Raw genomic sequence first — 23,189 nt, 5'->3', positions numbered from 1 at the left:
TGTCTTTACTAGCTTTGCAGATCTTGATGTTGTAATTTCAGCCCCTTCTATGCAAACGCACCCTCGCTCGGTGAGATTGGATGGAGACGTCTGTGATCAGCAATTTTCACATCTTGTCAGAGATTCTCAATGGGATTTAGGACTGGACAGTGACTGGGGCGTTTATAGACACGAATATGCTTTGATCTTAACCATCCATTGTAGCTCTGGCAGGATGTTTAGGGTCGCTGTCCTGCTGGAAGGTGAACCTACGCCCTAGTCTCAAGTCTTTTACAGCCTCTAACAGGTTTTCCTCCAGGATTGCCCTGTATGTAGCTCCATCCATCTTACCATCAACTCTGACCAGCTTCCCTGCCCCTGCAGAAGAAAAGCCTCCACACAGCATGATGCTGCTGCCGCCACCATGTGTGACGGTGGGGATGGTGTTTTCAGGATGATGTGCAGTGTTAGTTTTCTGCCACAAATTGCATTTAGCCCAATAAGTTCTACTTTGGTCTCATCTGACCAGAGCACGTTCTTCTACTTGCCATTTTGTCCCGTACATGACTTTTTGTAAATGAGACACCGTATGGCTTTAGTAAATGGCCTTTTTCTTTCCACTCTTCCATAAAGTCCAGATTGTAGAGTATATGATTAATATTTGTCCTGTTGACACCTGAGTTGTGGATCTCTGCAGCTCCTCTGGAGTGACTGTGGGCATTTTGGCTGCTTCTCTAATTAGTGCTCTCCTTGCATGAGATGTTAGTTTAGGTGGACAGCCATGTCTCAGTAGGTTTGCAAGTTGTGCCATACTCCTTCCGTTTTTGGTGATGGATAGAACCAGTGGTCCCTAAAATGTTCAGAGCTTGGGCTATTTTTTTAAATTTTAAACCTAACCCTGCTTTACCCTTCTCTATACCGTTATCCCTGACCTGTCTGGTGGGCTCCTTGGATTTCATGATACTATTTGAACCCTAATGTTCTCAAACAAACCTCTGAGGCCTTCACAGAGCAGCTGTAGTTATAGTGATAAGAAATCACACACAAGTGAACGCAATATACCATTTCACTTCTGCAGGCGATTGGTCACTCAGGATTTTATTTGGGAGTATCAGACTACAAAGGGCTGAATACAAATGCACCTCACAATTTTCACATTTACATTTTTTAAATAATTAGAAAACCCTGTATCGTTTCCTTTACACATGACAAACAGTTGCTACTTTGCATTGGTATAGCACATAAAATCACAACAAAAAACATTTACGTTTGTGGGTTTAATGTGAAAAAATGTGGAAAAGTTCACGCAGTAGGAATACTTTTTCAAGGCACTGTATATACTGTAAGACGGATGTAATTTCCGCACAAATTGACCAATGTGTGTGCACCCCTTGCACCTGTTCACACTTGCTTCATTCTATTAGGAGGCGCGGGTTAGATTTCTTTTTGGTCGCATACATTTGGAGGTGGCGACTGCCTCCTTCTCCGCAGACGGCGGTGGCCGCGCAGGCAGCTGTCATTCCCCAGCAGAGAGCCGCCATCTCGAGCAATGCAAAGTTAATAACAGTTTGTGATGACCTTTGCAGAGTTAATTTCTCAGGATGGTGCACAATAGTTTTGCAATTAACATATACACAATAAACTGAAAATAGAACGTATTTATTACAGATCCAGGGCCCCCAGAGGTGCGGGGGAGGGGGCCGCAGTCATTTATAAAAGTTGCTAGGATGCCTTCGCTCCTCGCGGTAACCACTGGTTATTAATAAGGGAGAAGGGGCGCTTTCTCCAGAGCTCTCTTTCGGAGCAGTCACCGATCAGTGTCATCGTGCCTCAGATTAGACTGAGATTCACTTGCACATAGTAATTAAACCTCCGCGGCTCCTGGATGAACTGTCTAAAATCAAAAAATATAACTAAAGCTCAATGGCACCTCCACAACTCTGCAAAGTCATGTAAATAAGTATCTGACTATACGATATACAGAGGTAGATCATGTAGTGACCAATAGACTGGTAACGAGCTGTGTGATCCGACCAATGATCCGTCCCGTCACCCGCCCCGAGGAGATCACACTTCTGTAACTGTCTGAACACAGCCCGATATCTGCCTGCAGACATATTATGGGAGCGCTGCCTTTTACCATCTATGCGCTTGGTGAGGTTCTGGCCGAGGATCCAGAGGATTGTATCCAGGATGGTGTTTAGTGTTAATGCAATTTATTATTAAATTATATTTATTATTGCTACTTTATGTTTGACTTTTTATCTATCTCATACATATCTATCCATCTTTTATGTATTTTATATTTCTATCCATCTAATATACCTACTCTTTCATCACATTATCTACTTTATATCTATTTGTCTCCTTTATATCCATTTATCTATATCTGTGCCTCAATCTCTACATCTGTGCCTTGATCACTCCATATAGCTCTTCATCTATCCACCCATCCCTCCCTCCATTTACCCATCCCTCCCTCCATCCATCTACCCATCCCTCCCTCCATCCATCTACCCATCCCTCCCTCCATCTACCCACCCATCCACCCATCCCTCTGCCCATCCCTCCCTCCATCTACCCATCCTTCCCTCCATCCATCTACCCATCCCACCCTCCATCCATCTACCCATCCCTCCCTCCATCTACCCATCCATCCATCTACCCATCCATCCCTCTACGCATCCCTCCCTCCATCTACCCATCCTTCCCTCCATCCATCTACCCATTCTTCCCTCCATCCATCTACCCATCCATCCATCCCTCCATCTACCCATCCATCCATCCCTCCCTCCATCCATCTTCCCATCCATCCCTCCATCCATCTTCCCATCCATCCCTCCATCCATCTTCCCATCCATCCCTACATCCATCTACCCATCCCTCCCTCCATCCATCTACCCATCCCTCCCTCCATCCATCTACCCATCCATCCCTCCATCCATCTACCCATCCATCCCTCCATCCATCTACCCATCCATCCCTCCATCCATCTTCCCATCCCTCCCTCCATCCATCTACCCATCCCTCCATCCATCCCTCCATCCATCTACCCATCCATCCCTCCATCCATCTACCCATCCATCCATCCCTCCCTGCAGCTACCCATCCCTCCCTCCATCTACCCATCCCTCCCTCCCTCCATCCATCTACCCATCCCACCCTCCATCCATCTACCCTTCCCACCCTCCATCCATCTACCCATCCCACCCTCCATCCATCCCTCTATCCCTCCATCTACCCATCCATCCATCCCTCCATCCACCCATCCATCCCTCCATCCTTGTACCCATCCATCCCTCCATCCATCTACCCATCCCTCCCTCCATCCATCTACCCATCCATCCCTCCCTCCATCTACCCATCACTCCCTCCATCTACCTGACCCTCCATCTACCCATCCCACCCTCCATCCATCTACCAATCCCACCCTCCATCCATCTACCCATCCCTCCATGTAGCCATCCCTCCCTCCATCCATCTACCCATCCATCTACCCATCCATCGCTCCCTCCATCTACCCATCACTCCCTCCATCTACCTGACCCTCCATCTACCCATCCCACCCTCCATCCATCTACCAATCCCACCCTCCATCCATCCACCCATCCCTCCATGTAGCCATCCATCCCTCCATCTACCCATCCATTTCTTCTTCCCTCCATCCCCCTTCCTCCTCTAGTCTTATCTATCCCCTGTTTATGTCACATCCATGACACTATCATATCTAGCTCTCCGCAGATCTATAGTCACCATCTGCCTGTCCCCATATAATATCCATCCAGTGAAGGTAAGTACCTGTACACACTGAGCCTCATTCATCAGCACGGTCTGATCTAGTAAAACAACAGCAGGGCTCTGGATGTAAGTTACATAGACACACTAAATCCAGTGCTTTTTGCTAACTTCTTATTCACTCATGTCTCAAAAAAATGGAATAAAAAATGTGATCAAAACATCGTATTTATCCCAAAATGATACCAATTTAAAAGGACAAGCACAAGCTCCGTTGATGGAAGAAAAAGCAAGAAATCTCTGGGTTGTAAAATCCGGCATCACAAAGACCACAAATATATATATATATATTATCGTAATGCCGTGAGACCATAAGCATCAACAAGCCAAGCTCACAGAATCGTGACACAGTGGCGTATTTTTTTTTCCACCATCCCCAAAAAAGGGTCTAAAACTTTTGCAATGAATTATGCATATCTCAAACATACAGACAGAAAAGAAAAACAAAAAGTTACCGCTTTCGAAAGGCGGAGATAAAAAAGGGTATAAAAAGCTAAACAAAAAGCGTCACTGAGCGTTCCCGCGCCGCGTCATTAAAGGGTTAATACAGTGCTATCACGAGCCGATCCGCTGCTCTGAGCTGAACTCTGTCCTTTTCCCGTCGCCTTGTTTATTTGCCGCTAGATAAGCAGTTTTCCATCTTTATTTTCCCGCAGCGGTAGATTTACACAGCGGCACATACGGGCGGTTTCATGGCATGTATCTGCAGCAGCGGAGGATCTGCCATAACACTTGGCACCAGCAGCTGCTGTGCTTGTTCTTTTAGCCCGTTATCATCACCCGGGATATAATATGTCGCTTGCTTTTTCTTAATTACCAGTGAGCCGGCTATTAAGGAGCGCGGCAGGGGTGCGCCGGGGGCGTTTGCTGGCTTAGCTCTTTTTATACTGTGAGTGAAGCGACTTTCTGCTGTGGGTTTTGGCTACAGGACCATGGACAGCAAATCACACTGAACAGTGCCAGGCGGCGCCTGCAGAGGGCGGCAGGGCCGGGGGGCACACCGCCAGAGGTTTCCAGATGTGTCCTGCGCCCCCACTGGACAGATACTGTCAGCGCTGCACGGGGCCCAGTCTTCCTTCTTGGTTGGGGATGTGCTCTTTAAATACTGCTGCTCGTCGGTACAGAAATAGCCAGCTGATATAATTGGGTCTTCTTGCAAGCCTTTCACACCCAGCATAGCCCGGGGCACGTCAGCTGAGCCACTAATGAGCGCCAGCTATCATACAATGCCCCGCTAACACTGGGGGGTCAGCCACCGATGCAAGGACTGAGCGGAGAGGTAGGGACGGGAAATAGCTGCCAGTGCGGCCTCGGCGTGTTCTGTACCTACACACATCAGCAGATGCTCATCTTGCATTGCAATACCCAGAAATTTCTAGTAGGGTCTAAAAGGAATAAAAAATGATGCAGTGAAATAGGGAAGGGGGCAGGTACAAAACATTCCCTTGCATCCGTATGCAGTATTTAGGAAAGTGCTAGGATTTCCACGGTTTACAACATTTTGCATCTGTGCCTTCTCTACGGCTGCTGGCGACACGGGAAGGAATTGATTGAGTTTGGCAACCTCACCATGTGCAATCTGATGGGATGTAAAAATATGATATTTCTAGGAAATAAATCTACAAGCTGTGGTGTGTAAAAGTGCAGCGGCGCGTAAAAGTGTTGCAGCGCATTAAAGTGCAGCGGCGCGTAAAAGTGCAGCGGCACGTAAAAGTGCAGCAGCGCATAAAAGTGCAGCGGCGCATAAAAGTGCAGCGGCACGTACAAGCACAGCAGCAAATTACAGCGCAGAGGTAAATTAAAACGCAACGGCGAATTAAAGCGCAACAGCGAAATAAACCGCAGCGGAGAATAAAAGTGCAGCGGCAAATAAAAATGCAGTGGCACGTAAAAGTGCAGCGGCGCGTAAAAGTGCAGTGGCGCATAAAAGTCCAGCGGCGCGTAAAAGCACAGCGGCAAATTAAAGATCAGCGGTGAATTAAAGCGCAACAGCGGATAAAAACGCAGCGGCGAATAAAAGTGCAACTGTGCATAAAAGTGCAGAGGCGAGAAAAAGTGCAGCGGCAAATGAAAGTGTAATGGCAAATTAAAACGCGACTGCGAATTGAAGCGCGACGGCAAATTAAAGCGCAACAGCACATTAAAGTGCAGCAGCACATTAAAGCGCAACGGCGAATTAAAGAGCAATGGCGAATTAAAGCGCAACGGCGAATTAAAGCGCAACGGCGAATTAAAGCAAAGCAGCGAATTTAAGCATAGCGCCAAATTTAAGTGCAACGGCGAATTAAAGTGCAACAGCGAATTATAGTGCAACGGCGAATTATAGTGCCACGGCGAATTATAGTGCAGTGGCGAATACAAATGCAGCAACAAATAAAAATGCAGCGGCGAATAAAAATGCAGCGGCGAATAAAAGTGCAGTGGCGCATAAAAATGCAGGGGTGAATAAAAGTGCAGCTGCGTAATAACACAGAGTGATTATATCAGAGCAGAAAAGCTTCCAGGCGACATAGAAATAATGCAGTGATAACGGGGCAAGGAATTATCTGAACGTCCCATCAGTCTGCAAATTAAAGAGCTCTACAGGCCTCACATGGCTGATAACAGAGAGTAAGCGTCAGACCAGACGGTGTGGCGGAGCTCCGCTCACCATCATGGCCGACTGCAGCCTGATTTGGTTTCACAATCGTGCAGTGATTTGCTCGCTACAGGGGGATCAGCCGCGCGCCCTCCTCACCGTGTGGCCGCAGCAGAACAGTTTGCACTCATCTTCTAACATGCGCGGATACATTACGGGTGGGTTAAGGTTGTGGTGGCGGTGTGGTGGCGGCAGCACGTTTGAAGCTCCGTGCACCGCAGTGGAACAAAGACTCGTGTGGCGACTGGCCGTGTCGGTGGGCAGCTTCTCATCACTGGCTCTACCCTTCCAAAGTAATATGACGCGCTCCGATAATCAATGTAACAGTCCATCGATGCTCTGGACGGCCCTTTTACATGGCTCATACAGACTGTATGGTAGACATGCAGCTCTTCTACAGTCGGCAGCACATAAGTAAGTGCTGCAGACAACGATGGGCGCGCAAACGATCCAATCAGCCGACAGTGAGGTGTTCAGCTCCTTCTGACGGCTGATAATTGGAATGGAGCCTTTATATCCTCCCATGTAAAGCGGCGTTACGTATCTCGGTTTTGCGTTATTTGTCCGGTTACATTGTGTCACTGATCGCGATTATTAGGAGAAGCCTCGGATACGTCGTTAGTGACACATCCCACCTCTAGAAGGAACGGCCGCAGTTCACAAGACTAGAGGGAAACGTGCAAAATGCAACGCGGCGACTCCGCACTTGAGCAGAGCAGCGGCCCCTTCCTTCTATAGTAAATCCCGCTGCAATCCCATCATGTGCAGCGCTGGGACATCCCCTTTAAGATCCTGGAGTGATACAATATTCACAAATCTCGTAGAAAAAATGCAAACGGTGAAACCCACAAAACACGGACGATGGCAGTACCCGCTCCCTGCAGCCCTTCCTGCCATCTCAGCACACCGGTCACATAGGAGCGCTAGATTTAGTGGGGACATGTTCCTCCTCGTGACTCAGGAGCCCCTGCGGCCAGCGCAGCGCTGGGTCTGAATACACAAGACAGAGGAAGAGGAGGACGGAGGAATTTTAATTGACAGGAAAAATGAACGGCAGCAACTAGTGTCAGTCAGCTGCTGCAAAGGCGAATAAGATCATGGGGTGCAGATAACGAGAACAGATCACTAGTCGGACCGCCATGTACATATTGTGCGCAGCTCTGCTCATTGTTGTGGAGACCCCCCAAAGCTGACGGATTGAGACTTAGACGTCAAGCATTGCTGCCTGGAAAAAAAAGGCATGCAAATTAGCTCTCCTCCAAGAGGCAAAAGCTGGCTATTCAGGGTCAACCATTAAAGGTCCGCTCCGTACAGGAAACCTGCGGGCAGAATGAGTGCAGAATAGGCAGAGTGCAGCTACTGCGACCTCACAATTGCGATCCGCGACAATTGACTTTTTATCAATATGTAAATGAGACTGCAAGTGCACAGGCGCCGGTACAGTGCACTTACCGTCCATGATCACTCTTCACTGTCACTGGCGATCTCTGCTGAAGTCTCGCATGTCCGCCACCCTTCCTTTAGCGAGCGCATGGGCAGTACAAGACTGAAGATTTGGGTGATGCACAGTAGCGCTCGGCACATGACCGGCCAGTAGACGAGCGCCACATGCAAGAATTTGGATGCAAAGAAAAATGAAGTCACACAGCGGAGACCATCTCCACCATCAATCAAGCAGCGGAGCAACTGAGCCATGGACTCCAAGTGCTCGGGTACACCCAGCAGAGCACTTGCAGCCTAATTTGCATATGGATAACAAAGGCTAATTTCACAACAACAGATTGCAATGAAGTCGGTTTTGTTGGAATTGTTGCATATTGCCCTATAGTGCACCGTCTCTCGTTTCCTGGTGAAAATATTACTCACAGGTTTTCTTTAAAGGGTCATTCTCATGATTGGTCTTCAGGAGCGGGGCGTTTCTGCTGATTGACCCTGCAAACCTTGCAATCTTACATGCTGCAAGCAGAAGTTGGTGATCCGGCTAGCTGTGCTCCCTAGGAAATCAACCATTGATAATAGACTGCAGAGGTGGACGGTAACCTAGGCAACAAGCAAAGTTGATTGGAACCGAACATAATTAAATATTAAAATGTTTGCTGCTTTAAGCCACCACTAGAGGGAGCTCAAGGGTTTATTATTGAATTTGGTATGCAGAGAGCTCCCTCTAGTGGTGGCTGTAGGAAGCAATTATTTTAATTTTTTTTTAACCATTTTTATCATGGAGATTCGGAGATGGCCAAAGGCATAAGACACCTGCGGGTCAATACTTGTTCAGCCGAGCACCTGTGCTACTTCTAAATGGAAAAGGGGAGAAACAGCTGATAGACATTTTATACACACATAGCTAACAGAGTAATACAGTCCAGCGTATCCTTGTTTCCACCATTATTTTAGCTGACAAAGGAGCAAATAGTGGAGCTATAGGATCGCCCACACAGTGCATTAATGTCACAGCAAATCTTTAAGGACATTTATGGTAAAGAAGCCATAAAACGTAATATACAATTACCTGGAGGGTATATAAGGACCACCCTGCCTCAATAATAGAAATCCCGCATAATAATGAGGCCGACGGCACAGATTTATATGATGTATGGAATTATAAGGAGAGAATTACAAGTCTGTGTCGGGATGATAACGGCACGGCTTTAACGACCTCCGCGGGAAGTGAGGGTAAATACATTATAATTGATCATAATAGGCGCAGTGTTGGAGGCCGCTCCGCAGTCCTATAAGAGCTGGAGCTGCGTGTCACTGTGCGATCGCAGAACATTAGCATGGCTTTGTCGTTAGGTCTTCATTATTATTAGGAGCGCTGATGGCGTCTCTTATACAAGACATCACCATATGATTGGTGGGGATCTGACCCCAGAAACATCCACAATTAAGGGGTCACGGCACATCTCACTTCTGCTTCCTGCATATTCCAGGGGACAGGAAACTGAAAATAAGGGACGTTAAACCGGACAGTTGTGCACCCATCGATCTTATAACAATGGCGTGTCCTAAAGATAAGCCATCACTATACAAAAGGAGAAGCAGGATGAGAGGGAAGGGAGCGCGGAAGAGAAACAACGCTGGGTGCGGGATACGGCGCTGGGTGCGGGATACGGCGCTGGGTGCGGGAGAGAAACGGCGCTGGGTGCGGGAGAGAAACAACGCTGGGTGCGGGATACGGCGCTGGGTGCGGGATACGGCGCTGGGTGCGGGATACAACGCTGGGTGCGGGATACAACGCTGGGTGCGGGATACAACGCTGGGTGCGGGATACAACGCTGGGGGCCGGATACAACGCTGGGTGCGGGATACGGCGCTGGGTGCGGGATACGGCGCTGGGTGCCGGATACAACGCTGGGTGCCGGATACAACGCTGGGGGCCGGATACAATGCTGGGGGCCGGATACAATGCTGGGGGCCGGATACAACGTTGGGTGCCGGATACAACGCTGGGCGCCGGATACAACGCTGGGTGCGGGATACAGGGCTGGGTGCGGGATACAACGCAGGGTGCAGGATACAACGCTGGGGGCCGGATACAACGCTGTGGGCCGGATACAACGCTGGGGGCCGGATACAACGCTGGGGGCCGGATACAACGCTGGGTGCCGGATACAATGCTGGGTGCGGGGATACAACGCTGGGCGCCGGATACAACGCTGGGTGCGGGATACGGCTCTGGGCGCCGGATACAACGCAGGGCGCCGGATACAACGCTGGGCGCCGGATACAACGCTGGGCGCCGGATACAGGGCTGGGTGCGGGATACAGGGCTGGGTGCGGGATACAACGATGGAGGCCGGATACAACGATGGGGGCCGGATACAAAGCTGGGTGCCGGATACAACGCAGGGTGCCGGATACAACGCAGGGTGCCGGATACAACGCTGGGGGCCGGATACAACGCTGGGGGCCGGATACAATGCTGGGGGCCGGATACAATGCTGGGTGCCGGATACAACGCAGGGTGCCGGATACAATGCTGGGTGCCGGATACAAAGCTGGGCGCCAGATACAACGCTGGGCGCCGGATACAGGGCTGGGTGCGGAATACAGGGCTGGGTGCGGGATACAACGCAGGGTGCAGGATACAACGCTGGGTGCCGGATACAACGCAGGGTGCCGGATAAAATGCTCGGTGCCGGATACAATGCTGGGCGCCGGATACAAAGCTGGGCGCCGGATACAACGCTGGGTGCGGGATACAACGCTGGGTGCCGGATACAAAGCTGGGCGCCGGATACAAAGCTGGGCGCCGGATACAGGGCTGGGTGCGGGATACAACGCTGGGGGCCGGATACAATGCTGGGTGCCGCATACAAAGCTGGGCGCCGGATACAACGCTGGGCGCCGGATACAGGGCTGCGTGCGGGATACAGGGCTGGGTGCGGGATACAACGCAGGGTGCAGGATACAACGCTGGGCGCCGGATACAACGCTGGGGGCCGGATACAACGCTGGGGGCCGGATACAACCCTGGGCGCCGGATACAACGCTGGGGGCCAGATACAACGCTGGGCGCCGGATACAACGCTGGTGGCCGGATACAACCCTGGGCGCCGGATACAACGCTGGGCGCCGGATACAACGCTGGGCGCCGGATACAACGCTGGGTGCCGGATACAACGCTGGGCGCCGGATACAACGCTGGGCGCCGGATACAACGATGGGCGCCGGATACAGCGCTGGGTGCCAGATACAACGCTGGGTGCGGACTTTGCAGGTTTACTATGAAAATCTCAATGATATATAATAAAACCTGGCACTCAACTTATACTTGGAAGTGAATTTTATTTTCCAGCAACAAATTTCCAGCAACAAAATACGTTTCGGTCATTAATTAGACCTTCATCAGTTACTGTAGATGCAATCAAAACAATATACAAAGAAAAAAACAAAGTAAATAGAACAGAAAAAATCGAACAAAATAAAGTATGTACAAAACTGGACTTCCAGTATATCAATAACATGGCAGGGTAAATAGTAAAATGGTACATAGAAACCGTACAAAATCAACCAATCTTGGCACAAAAAAAAAGGAAATGAATGGCTAAATCATGAGAGAAGGAGGAGATCACATACCAGATGGTGAGTGGTGCCTGGAAAATTTCCAGGCACCACTCACCATCTGGTATGTGATCTCCTCCTTCTCTCATGATTTAGCCATTCATTTCCTTTTTTTTTGTGCCAAGATTGGTTGATTTTGTACGGTTTCTATGTACCATTTTACTATTTACCCTGCCATGTTATTGATATACTGGAAGTCCAGTTTTGTACATACTTTATTTTGTTCGATTTTTTCTGTTCTATTTACTTTGTTTTTTTCTTTGTATATTGTTTTGATTGCATCTACAGTAACTGATGAAGGTCTAATTAATGACCGAAACGTATTTTGTTGCTGGAAATTTGTTGCTGGAAAATAAAATTCACTTCCAAGTATAAGTTGAGTGCCAGGTTTTATTATATATCATTGAGGTGTTGGAACCTACCTGGGCACCATATGCTATATGCTGTGCACACATTTATCTATTAAATTATACTATGAAAATCTGGCATCAAATAGTAAAATCCAGATAATCCTAATTTGACATCCTTTACTTAAGTAAATACAAAGCAAAGATGGGGGGTGGTGGGATAAAGGCTGAAGGGTCCTGACTGGGGCCTCATCTTCCAGGTGTCAAAGCTGATGGGCTCTGCTACGGACTGGATATCAAGTGAACCGTCAGCTGTAAATAAATTCTAATCAGATGCAAAACCTTAAAAAAAAATTGTGCTGCATAGTAAAGCGGATCATCAGCAGTGTCTCCATCCAGCACTTACATGAGAGGAGAGAATGAATGAATCAGCGCCGGGGCAGAAAAATGACCTTCAAAAACAAAGGCACTTTCCTCCGGAGTGAGGTCTGGCTTCAAAGAGCCCAGAACAGATGAGTACGAGGGATTTCATCCTCACTATGGCCTATTTTCCACAGGCCAGAAAGCGAGTGTTGCCATAGAAAGGCAGAGGCGCATTACACCAACGTTCACCAAACGGCTTTCTTCCGAATTGGCAGGAGAAACAGTAAAATGAGAGTTCAGCCTTAGATGTGCACAATTGTGGGCTCCTCTAGTGCTGGCAGACGTGGATTCTCTAAGCCTGAATAGGTTTGGCACGGACCAGACCGCGGTGCAGAACAGGAGTCATCTTGTTATATTATACCTGTCCTTTCGCACAAAAACCTGTAAGAAACATGGTCCTGCTGCACTTATTTACAAGCAATAAAATAAAACTCTTTTCTGGAGAAAACTAGTTTTACCATAATTCTGCCAGCACTACATGTGCTGGAGACGTCATTCTTCACTTTCCAGCATGCGTTGCTCCTGCCTTTCTCCAATAGCTGCATGTCCTCAAGTAAAGCCCACCTCTCTGCTATGTCTGAAGTCTGACAGACAGAAAAGTTAAGCAAAAATAAAAATTAACCGCCCCGTACTTATTGTAAAGAAACCAAGACCAATCCTCACTTCAACGGACAGCAACAAAGACCAGCCCCCATTTCCTGTAGAGAGACAAGGACCCACCCAAACTTCCTGTAGAGATAAAGAACCTATTGTCAAAACACCCTCACTTCCTGTGGAAAGACCGTCCCCCTACTTCCTGCAGAGACCGCCCCTTACTTACTGCAGAGACCGGCCCCCTACTTCCTGCAGAGACCAGCCCCCTACTTCCTGCAGAGACCGGCCCCCCGCTTCCTGCAGAGACCGGCCCCCTACTTCCTGCAGAGACCGGCCCCCTAATTCCAGCAGAGACCGGCCCCCTATTTCCTGCAGAGACCGGCCCCCTACTTCCTGCAGAGACCGGCCCCCTACTTCCTGCAGAGACCGGCCCCCTACTTCCTGCAGAGACCGGCCCCCTACTTCCTGCAGAGACCGGCCCCCTACTTCCTGCAGAGACCGGCCCCCTACTTCCTGCAGAGACCGGCCCCCTACTTCCTGCAGAGACCGGCCCCCTACTTCCTGCAGAGACCGGCCCCCTACTTCCTGCAGAGATCGGTCCCCTACTTCCTGCAGAGACTGGCCCCCTACTTCCTGCAGAGATCAGCCCCCCACTTCCTGCAGAGACTGAGCCCCCACTACCTGCAGGGACCAGCCCCCTACTGTCTGTAGAGACCGGCCCCCTACTTCCTGCAGAGACCGGCCCCCTACTTCCTGCAGAGACCGGCCCCCTACTTCCTGAAGAGACCGGCCCCCTACTTCCTGCAGAGACCGGCCCCCTACTTCCTGCAAAGACCGGCCCCCTACTTCCTGAAGAGACCGGCCCCCTACTTCCTGCAGAGATCGGTCCCCTACTTCCTGCAGAGACCGGGCCCCTACTTCCTGCAGAGACCGGCCCCCTACTTCCTGCAGAGATCGGTCCCCTACTTCCTGTAGAGACTGGCCCCCTACTTCCTGCAGAGATCAGCCCCCCACTTCCTGCAGAGACCGAGCCCCCACTACCTGCAGAGACCAGCCCCCTACTTCCTGTAGAAAGACCAGTCACAACTTTCTGTAGTGAAAAAGACCTGCACCCAACTTCCTGCAGACATGCATCCATTTCCTGTAGAGAGACAAAGACCCGCCCTCACCTTCTGTAGAGACACAAAAAAGCGCCCCCACTTTCTGTAGAAACACAGGCCTTATTTCATGTAAAGATACAAATACCAGCCCCCACTTCCTGTAAGGGGTCAAAGGCCTGTGCCCACTTCCTGTAGAGACAATGCCAGCTGTCACTTCCAGTAGAAAGGCAAAGAGTCGCCCCCGATACTTGTACAGAGGCAAAGACTGGCTCCCACTTCCTGAAGAGAGCCAAAACACGCCTCCACTTCCTGTAGAGAGACAAAGACCCGCCCCTATTTTCTGCAGAGAGGCAAAGGCCTGCCCCCACTTCATGTAGAGAGGCAAAGGCTCCCCCCACTTCCTGTAGACACAAAGACCCGCCCCTATTTTCTGTAGAGAGGTAAAGACCCATCCCCACTTCCTGTAGACAAACAAAAACCCACCCCCACTTACTGTAGAGAGGCAAATACATGCCCCCACTTCCCGTAAAGAGACAGACCCGCCCCTATTTCCTTTAGAGACAAAGACCCACCCCCACTACCTGTAATTCGTCACCCGGTGATTCTGATGCTAATGCGGGATTGCACCGGACAACAGGCAGTGGATAACAAGTTACACATAACAGACAGGTGGAGTGATTTTGGAGGCCTGGACCACATTATTTATAAATAAACTGTATCACAATATCTAACAAATAAGATGACGTTGTCTGAAGCTACACACAAGTAGGTATGGACATTCCCAGTCATATTCCCAGGTCACGATGCCCATAGTAGTCACTGTATAGTGTCAGCAGTGTGGCCAGGTTCAGAGGCGAGGGTTACCACCAACACAACACTCTCTACGCTGCAGACACGTCCTCCAGTCGGTCACATCCAGAGACAAGAGCTGAAAACAGGGACCAGGAGAACAATCCTGATGAAAAAGTGTTATATAGGAATAAGGTGGAGGTAGGGAATTAGGATCTAAGGTGCAAGGAACGAGAACCAGAAGTGCCTTTTGTAACAAAATAAGAGTTCAAAATCAACCTAACCTGTACCCCAACCTACCACACTGGCACCATCCCCCGTTCGTTTACCTCTAGAAAAAGGGGTAAGAATTGAACGAAAGAAGGGGAAAAATTTCTAAAAATTCATAAACTTTCTTGGTCACCGAAAAATCAATCTATTGTAGTGGGAAGGAAGAAAGGTATGTGGCTGTAGCTTCACGGTGTCTGCGAGACTGCACGATTTAAAGGGGAAGCAGCTTGTGGGTCATGTCCGAGAGGAAATAAAAAAATAAGCAAACATAAAAACATGTGTTTCATTAATCTCAACACCATATAAGGACAAAACAGAGACCGACATCCTTTTTTCCCCATTTCACCAGTCTTCACACTCTCGTATGCCCAGATTTTTTATTATTAGAAAAACTGTTGTCTCAAGGGGCCTGATAGAGTTCCCAAGAAATCGTGCCTGCTTTACGTATCTTTGCCTTCTTGGAAAGCAAAGTATGAAATAAAACAGAATTTTTCGTTTCTTACATGAGTGAAGAGCTGGTCTTTCATGTCATCCAGTTCTTCGCTAGGAGACCATGATTTGGCAAAGCTCAAGAAGTCCCATTTTTCCTTGTCGTCTACTTCGGCCTGAATCTTTTCTTTCTTGCCATTTAGCGTGCTGCCGGTGACTTTTGCCTGGAGTAAAAAAATAAATAAGAAATATTAAGGAATACAAGTCCTATATCACCCAAGCAGTCTAATTGGAGAATGGATGCCATAATGGTTGATCCTCCCCTCACATCCGCGTCAGAGGCTTTGTGTGGATTACGGTACACCTGACACGCAGCGCTATATTTTCTGCTAAGATGCTGGAAAAAACCCAGCGGACACCATTGTAAGTTACTGGGTCTTTTGGACGCCGCCGGTGTCTGTCATGTGATAGATCTGACCGGCCAAAAACAAGAAAATGGAAATTACAAAGCAGATGTCACCTCTTATTCCACCCGGGGATTGGTGGATCCAACTTTCATTTTTTTCTGGAGTTCCTATAGTGAATGGACCACTCGATTACAGCAGAGATCCATTTTATTTTTTTTGCAATAAAGGGTGAGAAAAGGCAACTGGTGGACCCCCAATCAATGCCAAAAATGGGGCTTTGAAATGTCCTGCAGGAATCAATCACTGCGTCATTCATTATCTATGGGACCACCAACTAACAAAAAAAAGGAAAAAAAAAAAAAAAAAGAAGAATATTTGGACCCCCTCCACCAGATGATTGACAATGGGGACAACACGTAGAAATATGGTGGGCTCAGTAGTTGTGCAAGAGCGGACGACTACGCTTGTCTTATGAAAGCCGCGACAGAGAAAAGCCTGGGACTAAAATACGGGGCCGCGGCCGAGCGCTGCGCAGCAGATTGTGACCCGTGGAAACGCCACGCGGCCGCTGATAGCAGCGGGGTCTGCGGCGTCTTGTATGACGACTATCATCTAATTAAACCCTGGGACGGGAGAAATTTACTGCAATCATTTCACTCCTAGTGAGAATCATATTGGAAATAAATGCGGCTTCGTGCGCGCCGACGTGAGGCTCGGCGTTCTGGACGATGCCTGCACCACAGTTTCCAATGCAGATAATGGAGACTAATCTATTAAATGAAAAAAAAAGGCTGTCTTCTTGGGTTTACCATCCTTTGGGAAGGGTGAACAACAGTGTAAGTAATTTGTCAGCTAAAATGCCAATCATGGTTGGACAACACATAGGCCCCGCCCCTTGGACTCCTAAGACCCAGGACTAAGGGCTGCGTCAATGACCTTTCTAGTCTATTTTTTAAAATTATTTTTTCTTTTTCTTTCTTTACAGTGGGAACATGGCTGTAGTGGTAGATGGACCATAATACGCAAAGCTCTGTCCTGACGCGTGGATCCCTTTAAATGATGCTTTTATATATTGTATGTGGTATATATAGATTCTAGAAAACGAGCGTTGAAAATTATCCGTAGAATAATGGGGTCTGACCACTGGGGGACACAGTGATCCTGAGTGGGGGATACACAGAGCCCTTTCTAGAATGAAGGTGGTGTACATGCTCATCCTCCCTTCCGCTCATTCTCTATGGCACCGCTGGATATGGCAGAGAGCTGTACTCTGCTTTCTCCCATAGGGGCGGAGGTTGAGCAATTATATTTCACTTACGATGGGCTTCTGCAAAGTCCCCTTCTCAGGATCTCTGAGGGACCCATTGGTCGTACCCCCAGTGATCCTATCCTATTAGGAGACCTACTGATCATGTGGTACGACTGATCCTAAGCTCTAGGTCTGGGTACAGAATGGAATGGAGGGGTGGGGGTGCAACCTCATCTTCTATGGTGCATCACTCTACTATATCCGACAGTCCCAAAGACAATGAAGGAGCAGGTGCGTGACCTCCGCTCCTATGGGACCAAGTACAACCCAAGTGCATCGCTCTACTAGATCTGTCAATCCCGTAGACCATGAATGAAGGGGAGCTGGTGCGACTTCCGCTCCTATGGGAGTGCATTGCTGTACTATATCCATCAGTCCCATAGACAATGAATGGAGGGTCACATGTGCAGGATCTCCAATCCTATGGGAGTGCATTGCTCTACTATACGGTCAGTCTCATAAACAATGAATGGAGGGGTGCTTGTGCGACCTCTGCTCCTATGGGAGTGCATCGCTCTACTATACTGTTAGTCCTATAGACAATGAATGGAGGGGAGGTTGCGCATGCTCCTCCACTCCAAACATTTGCACTCCCGGAACACCCCTTTAATGAATACTTCTATTACCTAGATCTATAATATAAGAACAAATGATAAATATAAATCTACTGTGTATGATATAACCACAGATATTAATAAATAAGGATAAAATAATTAAGTCAGACTATAATGAGGCGTCTTCCTTCTACCATCCTTTATTCTCGGGTTGGGGGCTTTATCGCCCTTCTTTCCGGAATAGCGTAGAAACGTATCATACCCCGGCATTGTCTGGATTTCAGCCGAGCACAGAGAACATGACGACTCGCCGCCTGTATGAGGCGCAGACCTGTTAGTGCTGTGTTCATGTCACTTCATGCTGGAACTCGAACTGACAAGATCAGTAATAAGGAAAAAGTATATACGGTATATAATAAAACACAAAAAACACCTGACACCTGCTACATCGGGGGGGTTTTAACATGTGCAAGAATGTGACTTTTTGGGGGGTCTTTCTTTTCTTTCCTTTTCTCTTGCCTGCTCCCCCCGCCTCACCATCTTCTCTTTGTTGAATGACAGTGCTACCAAATTAATTGAAGCGGGCGATAGGAGCCGGAGTGGGCGTGAAACTATGAAAAGATGACATGTTGTGTGTGACTCACTCTTCATTAAATCTGAGGGCTTCTCAGCTGAGATTTTTTTTTTTTTTTTAAGATTAGTCAATCTGAGGGGAGTGAAGACGTGGAATGCCGATATATAGATATTATTTTTAGGTGGCGCTGCGGCGGTCTGCTGCGGCATTCTCGTACCTTCCTGTTCAGCATCCCCCACATCAGCGTGTCCAGGGTCCCTTTGGCGATCAGATAATGGATGTGCACGGAGCTGCTCTGTCCGATGCGGTGGGCTCTGTCCTCGGCTTGTTTGATGTGACCTGGATCCCAGTAAAGTTCAGCGAACACGACGTGGGTGGCAGCCGTGAACGTCAGCCCCTGGTCCGAGAAAAGACACAGAAGTGTAAGAAAAGAACGTGAAAGCAAAGGAATATATCCGTCATCTGTATAAATATCACCGATGCAATGACGCTGAGAGAAGGAAGAGCGGCTGAGGTGCTGCCTACGTCCATAAAGGGGGCAATGACGCTGAGAGAAGGAAGAGCGGCTGAGGTGCTGCCTATGTCCATAAAGGGGGCAATGAAGCCGAGAGAAGGAAGAGCGGCTGAGGTGCTGCCTACGTCCATAAAGGGGCAACGATGGTCTCTTGCCCCGGGCACCACCTTTCCGCCTGACAATAGAACACTTTTGCAGGGATAATACACAGCAGATTCTAAACTGAAAATCTGTAAGCTGAAAATCTGCTGCATATTACAGCAGCGGCATCATGGATGAGATAACACTAAATGTCATCCCAGCCGAGTACAGAAAATCCTCAGAATAAAATGTCCGGATTTGGTGGCAGATATCACTACGGTGAAGTGAGAGGAAAATATGCGTCTTCTGTACAGCGTTGGGAACTTCATCTCATAGGGGTTATCTGAAGCCGCTCACTTCTGCATCAGGAAGATATGCAGCGGGTGAGGTTCCGCGGCCTCCGGTGAGGTTCGGCGGCCTCCGGTGAGGTTCCTGTGCAAAGCAGCAATCAAGCAACAGTCGTCATAACTAATAGAACTGGCGCTCAATTCTTGTCGCTATCAATGCTCCAACTACAGGACAGAGGACGATAACTGCATGCAGTGCATACAGGACCACTGCTCCAACTACAGGACTGTGAGCGATAACTGTATACAATGCATACAGGACCACCGCTCCAACTACATGACAGTGGACGATAACTGCATACAGTGCATGCAGGACCACCGGACCGGTGGAGATAACAGAGTACTATAAATGTAGGTCACTCATGTCTCCAATCTATTGGGTATTTCAGAGCCTTGTTTTGGGGATCGTTAAGGGTCCCCAATGCTCGTCCCTCCGTTAATCAGTAACTTATCACTTATCCTTTGGGTCTTTTCACATTTTATATTTTTTTTTATGTCTAAAAAAAACAAAATGTACAGCAAAACTGAAATGTGAACAAAGAATTATGATCATTTGTTTCTTACCTGTCCGGCAGCTTGGATGCTGAGAATAGCCACACGGGTATCCGGGTCATTCTGGAACTGATGAACCAGGTGAATTCTCTCTGCAGATGGCACGCTCCCGTCGATTCGGATATAGCGGGCCTGCAATCAGATTGTGAGCAAACAGCAGATTATCCTGGGGAAAGCTGCAATCGGCGACTCACGCGAGTGCAGCAGAACGAGAGCAGCCACCAGCTTAGCTGGCCAAAAAAGAGTGCAATCCCCTCTATGATGTCCAACGAGACAGAAGGGCAACGACTTACTGGTTATAAAACCCCTTCAGGGTTCAGTACACAAATTTCCTTTAGATTTGGTGTGGGTCCTAGGAAAACCTCTGGCCGTTCCGCAGGGAATAGGAATAGGAGGAAATAATTACATTTTCCCAGAATGTGTTGGAATATTGTTTTCAATATGAAGGGGAACAATAAATAAAATAAAGATATATATATATATATATATATATATATATATATATATATATATATATATATATATATATATATATATATATATATATATATATATATATATATATATATATATATATATATATATATATTTTTTTTAAAATGGAAGTCGATGATCAACGTTTTCCAATGAACCAGACCTCGGAAAATACTTCTGATCTACACTTCCGAGGGAAGCAGAAGACTGGAAGCAATTGCTTGGGTATATAATATTAATGAGTAATCTTTAAAATGGGTCATCAATGTCAGATTGGTGGGGGTCCGACACCTGATCAGCAGTGACTTCCTCCCCGCTTGTAAAACTTGAAAACAGTTGTGCTGCAGAGATCCATGGTTGGACTCTGCTGGGAGAGGACTACTGATGAGTGGAGGTCCCGGGTGTTGGACCCCCACCGGTATGATACTAATGACGGACCCCAAGGATATGTTACCAATAACGTGACCGAATGAGCCCTTTAAGGCCAATACAGTAGGATTTGCAGCCCGTTGGCGAGCCAGGATCTATCGGGCCAGATTGGTTCACATGTCCTGACGTGAACTAATGGGGATCATTACATGGTCCTAGCACCATGTCGGCATATAGACCTGTGTGTAAAGGGGGCGATGTGCTGCCGACAGCCAGAATAAACCGTGCTATCCGCATATAGACCTGTGTGTAAAGGGGGCAATGTGCTGCCGACAGCCAGAATAAATCGTGCTATCTGCATATAGACCTGTGTGTAAAGGGGGCGATGTGGTGCCGACAGCCAGAATAAGCCGTGCTATCCGCATATAGACCTGTATGTAAACGGGGCGATGTGCTGCCGACAGCCAGAATAAACCAACCAACAAGCGCTCTGCCCACACCTCAGGTCCCCTCCATAGCATACGGACAGCGGCGACCCTGCTAAATCCAACCCCACTAGATTTTCTATCTGGTAATGGAAATTAATGGATATATTATTCTTATATAACTTGATATTTGTCTAATTAATGATATAAATTAGGGCACAGAATGAGTGAAATGGCCACTGAACGGAAGCGTGACAGTAAATGATCCCGCCGCTTTCTATAGCACCCGGCGCCGTATACACATTTTTGCAGGGTAAACAGATCAATGCCTATAATGAGGTTAAACACAAAGGAAGTTACAGATTGGAGATGCGTTCAGAAGAAATGGCGAGGTCCTGCCACGCGGAGCTTACATTTTAAGGTGGTTATTAATTAAACTGTCACTAGCGCTTTATTGACTGTCGTTCTCTGACACCGCGCATCGCCGAGCCATTAATGGGCTGAAATCACCTCCAATTAAGACTTCCTCGTCTCCCCTGGGGCGCGCGCTCACAGTTTTTCTTAGTAAATATGAACATAAGAAAAGCGGTTCTGCATAATTAAAGAGCCCCTACAAACGCTCGAGGCCGCCATCTTGTGCGCTGGGGATGCAGCGGTAACGATACACGGTCAGCCCAGCCGGACTGGGCCATAGATGGCGGCAGACAGGGAACGTCACCAACACCGGAGAGGAGACCTCCAGCCACATGTGCATTTATGTAGAGCGGGTCTGATCTCCTACGTGGACCTGGTACCGGCCCAGGCTGAGCCTTCACTCACCTTACTCTCTATAGCGGCCTCTGTGCAGGCCTGGAGCATGGAGAGATGGTGCCCGAACACCAGGAACTTCAGCTTCTCATTTTCCAACATCATTTTAATGTAATCTTTCACGGCCCCAGCCTGAAAAACACAATAATCTATCATTCTGACACTGCAAATTGAGAGGGAGAGAAAGAGACTGGAAGAAACTCACTCAAGACTACAAGTCACTGCGGGTAGTTAGGAAGAGCAGCATCCGAGACATTAAGAAATAGTGACGGCGGTAATCACCCCCCAGAGCAGCAATCTATAGAGCTGCAGTCCAGAGATCACATCCATTCATATGTAGAATAAGATCATGAGCCACTGTACGTCCTGTATTATACTCCAGAGCTGCAATCACTATTCTGCTGGTGCAGTCACTGTGTACATACATTACATTACTGATCCTGAGTTATATCCTGTATTATACTCCAGAGCTGCACTCACTATTCTGCTGGAGCAGTCACTGTGTACATACATTACATTACTGATCCTGAGTTACATTTTGTATTATACTCCAGAGCTGCACTCACTATTCTGCTGGTGGAGTCACTGTGTACATACATTACTGATCCTGAGTTATATCCTGTATTATACTCCAGAGCTGCAATCACTATTCTGCTGGTGCAGTCACTGTGTACATACATTACATTACTGATCCTGAGTTACATCCTATATTATACCCCAGAGCTGCACTCACTATTCTGCTGGTGCAGTCACTGTGTACATACATTACTGATCCTGAGTTATATCCTGTATTATACTCCAGAGCTGCAATCACTATTCTGCTGGTGCAGTCACTGTGTACATACATTACATTACTGATCCTGAGTTACATCCTGTATTATACTCCAGAGCTGCACTCACTATTCTGCTGGTGCAGTCACTGTGTACATACATTACTGATCCTGAGTTACATCCTGTATTATACTCCAGAGCTGCACTCACAATTCTGCTTGTGGAGTCACTGTGTTCATACACTACATTACTGATCCTGTACTGTGCCAACAGAATACTGAGTGCAAACTGAGTATAATGCAGGAGGTAACTCAGGATCAGTACAGGATCAGTAATGTAATGTATGTACACAGTGATTTCACCAGCAGAATAGTGAGTGCAGCTCTGGAGTATAATACAGGATGTAACTCAGGATCAGTAATGTAATATATGTACACAGTGACTGCACCAGCAGAATAGTGAGTGCAGCTCTGGGGTATAATACAGGATGTAACTCAGGATCAGTAATGTAATGTATGTACACAGTGACTGCACCAGCAGAATAGTGAGTGCAGCTCTGGAGTATAATACAGGATGT

The 23,189-nt window shown here is 47.9% G+C and overlaps 1 protein-coding gene across 1 annotated transcript in view; it reads right to left on the bottom strand.

Moving 5' to 3' along the window:
* Positions 1-23,189, bottom strand: part of ZRANB3 (zinc finger RANBP2-type containing 3) — a 196,411-nt gene that overhangs the window by 47,779 nt on the left and 125,443 nt on the right. Inside the window, exons 9-12 of the mRNA XM_077273065.1 lie at positions 21,854-21,973; positions 19,779-19,898; positions 18,490-18,669; positions 15,503-15,652 (exon numbers count right to left, since the gene is read on the bottom strand). Coding sequence (XP_077129180.1) covers positions 15,503-15,652; positions 18,490-18,669; positions 19,779-19,898; positions 21,854-21,973 — 570 coding nt within the window. The remainder of the gene's footprint in view (positions 1-15,502; positions 15,653-18,489; positions 18,670-19,778; positions 19,899-21,853; positions 21,974-23,189) is intronic.

Source organism: Ranitomeya variabilis, chromosome 7 (assembly GCF_051348905.1).
Source record: "Ranitomeya variabilis isolate aRanVar5 chromosome 7, aRanVar5.hap1, whole genome shotgun sequence".
Taxonomy (NCBI): Eukaryota; Metazoa; Chordata; class Amphibia; order Anura; family Dendrobatidae; genus Ranitomeya; species Ranitomeya variabilis.
The sequence above is the reverse complement of the archived record's forward strand: the minus strand, read 5'-3'. Positions and strand labels throughout refer to the sequence as shown.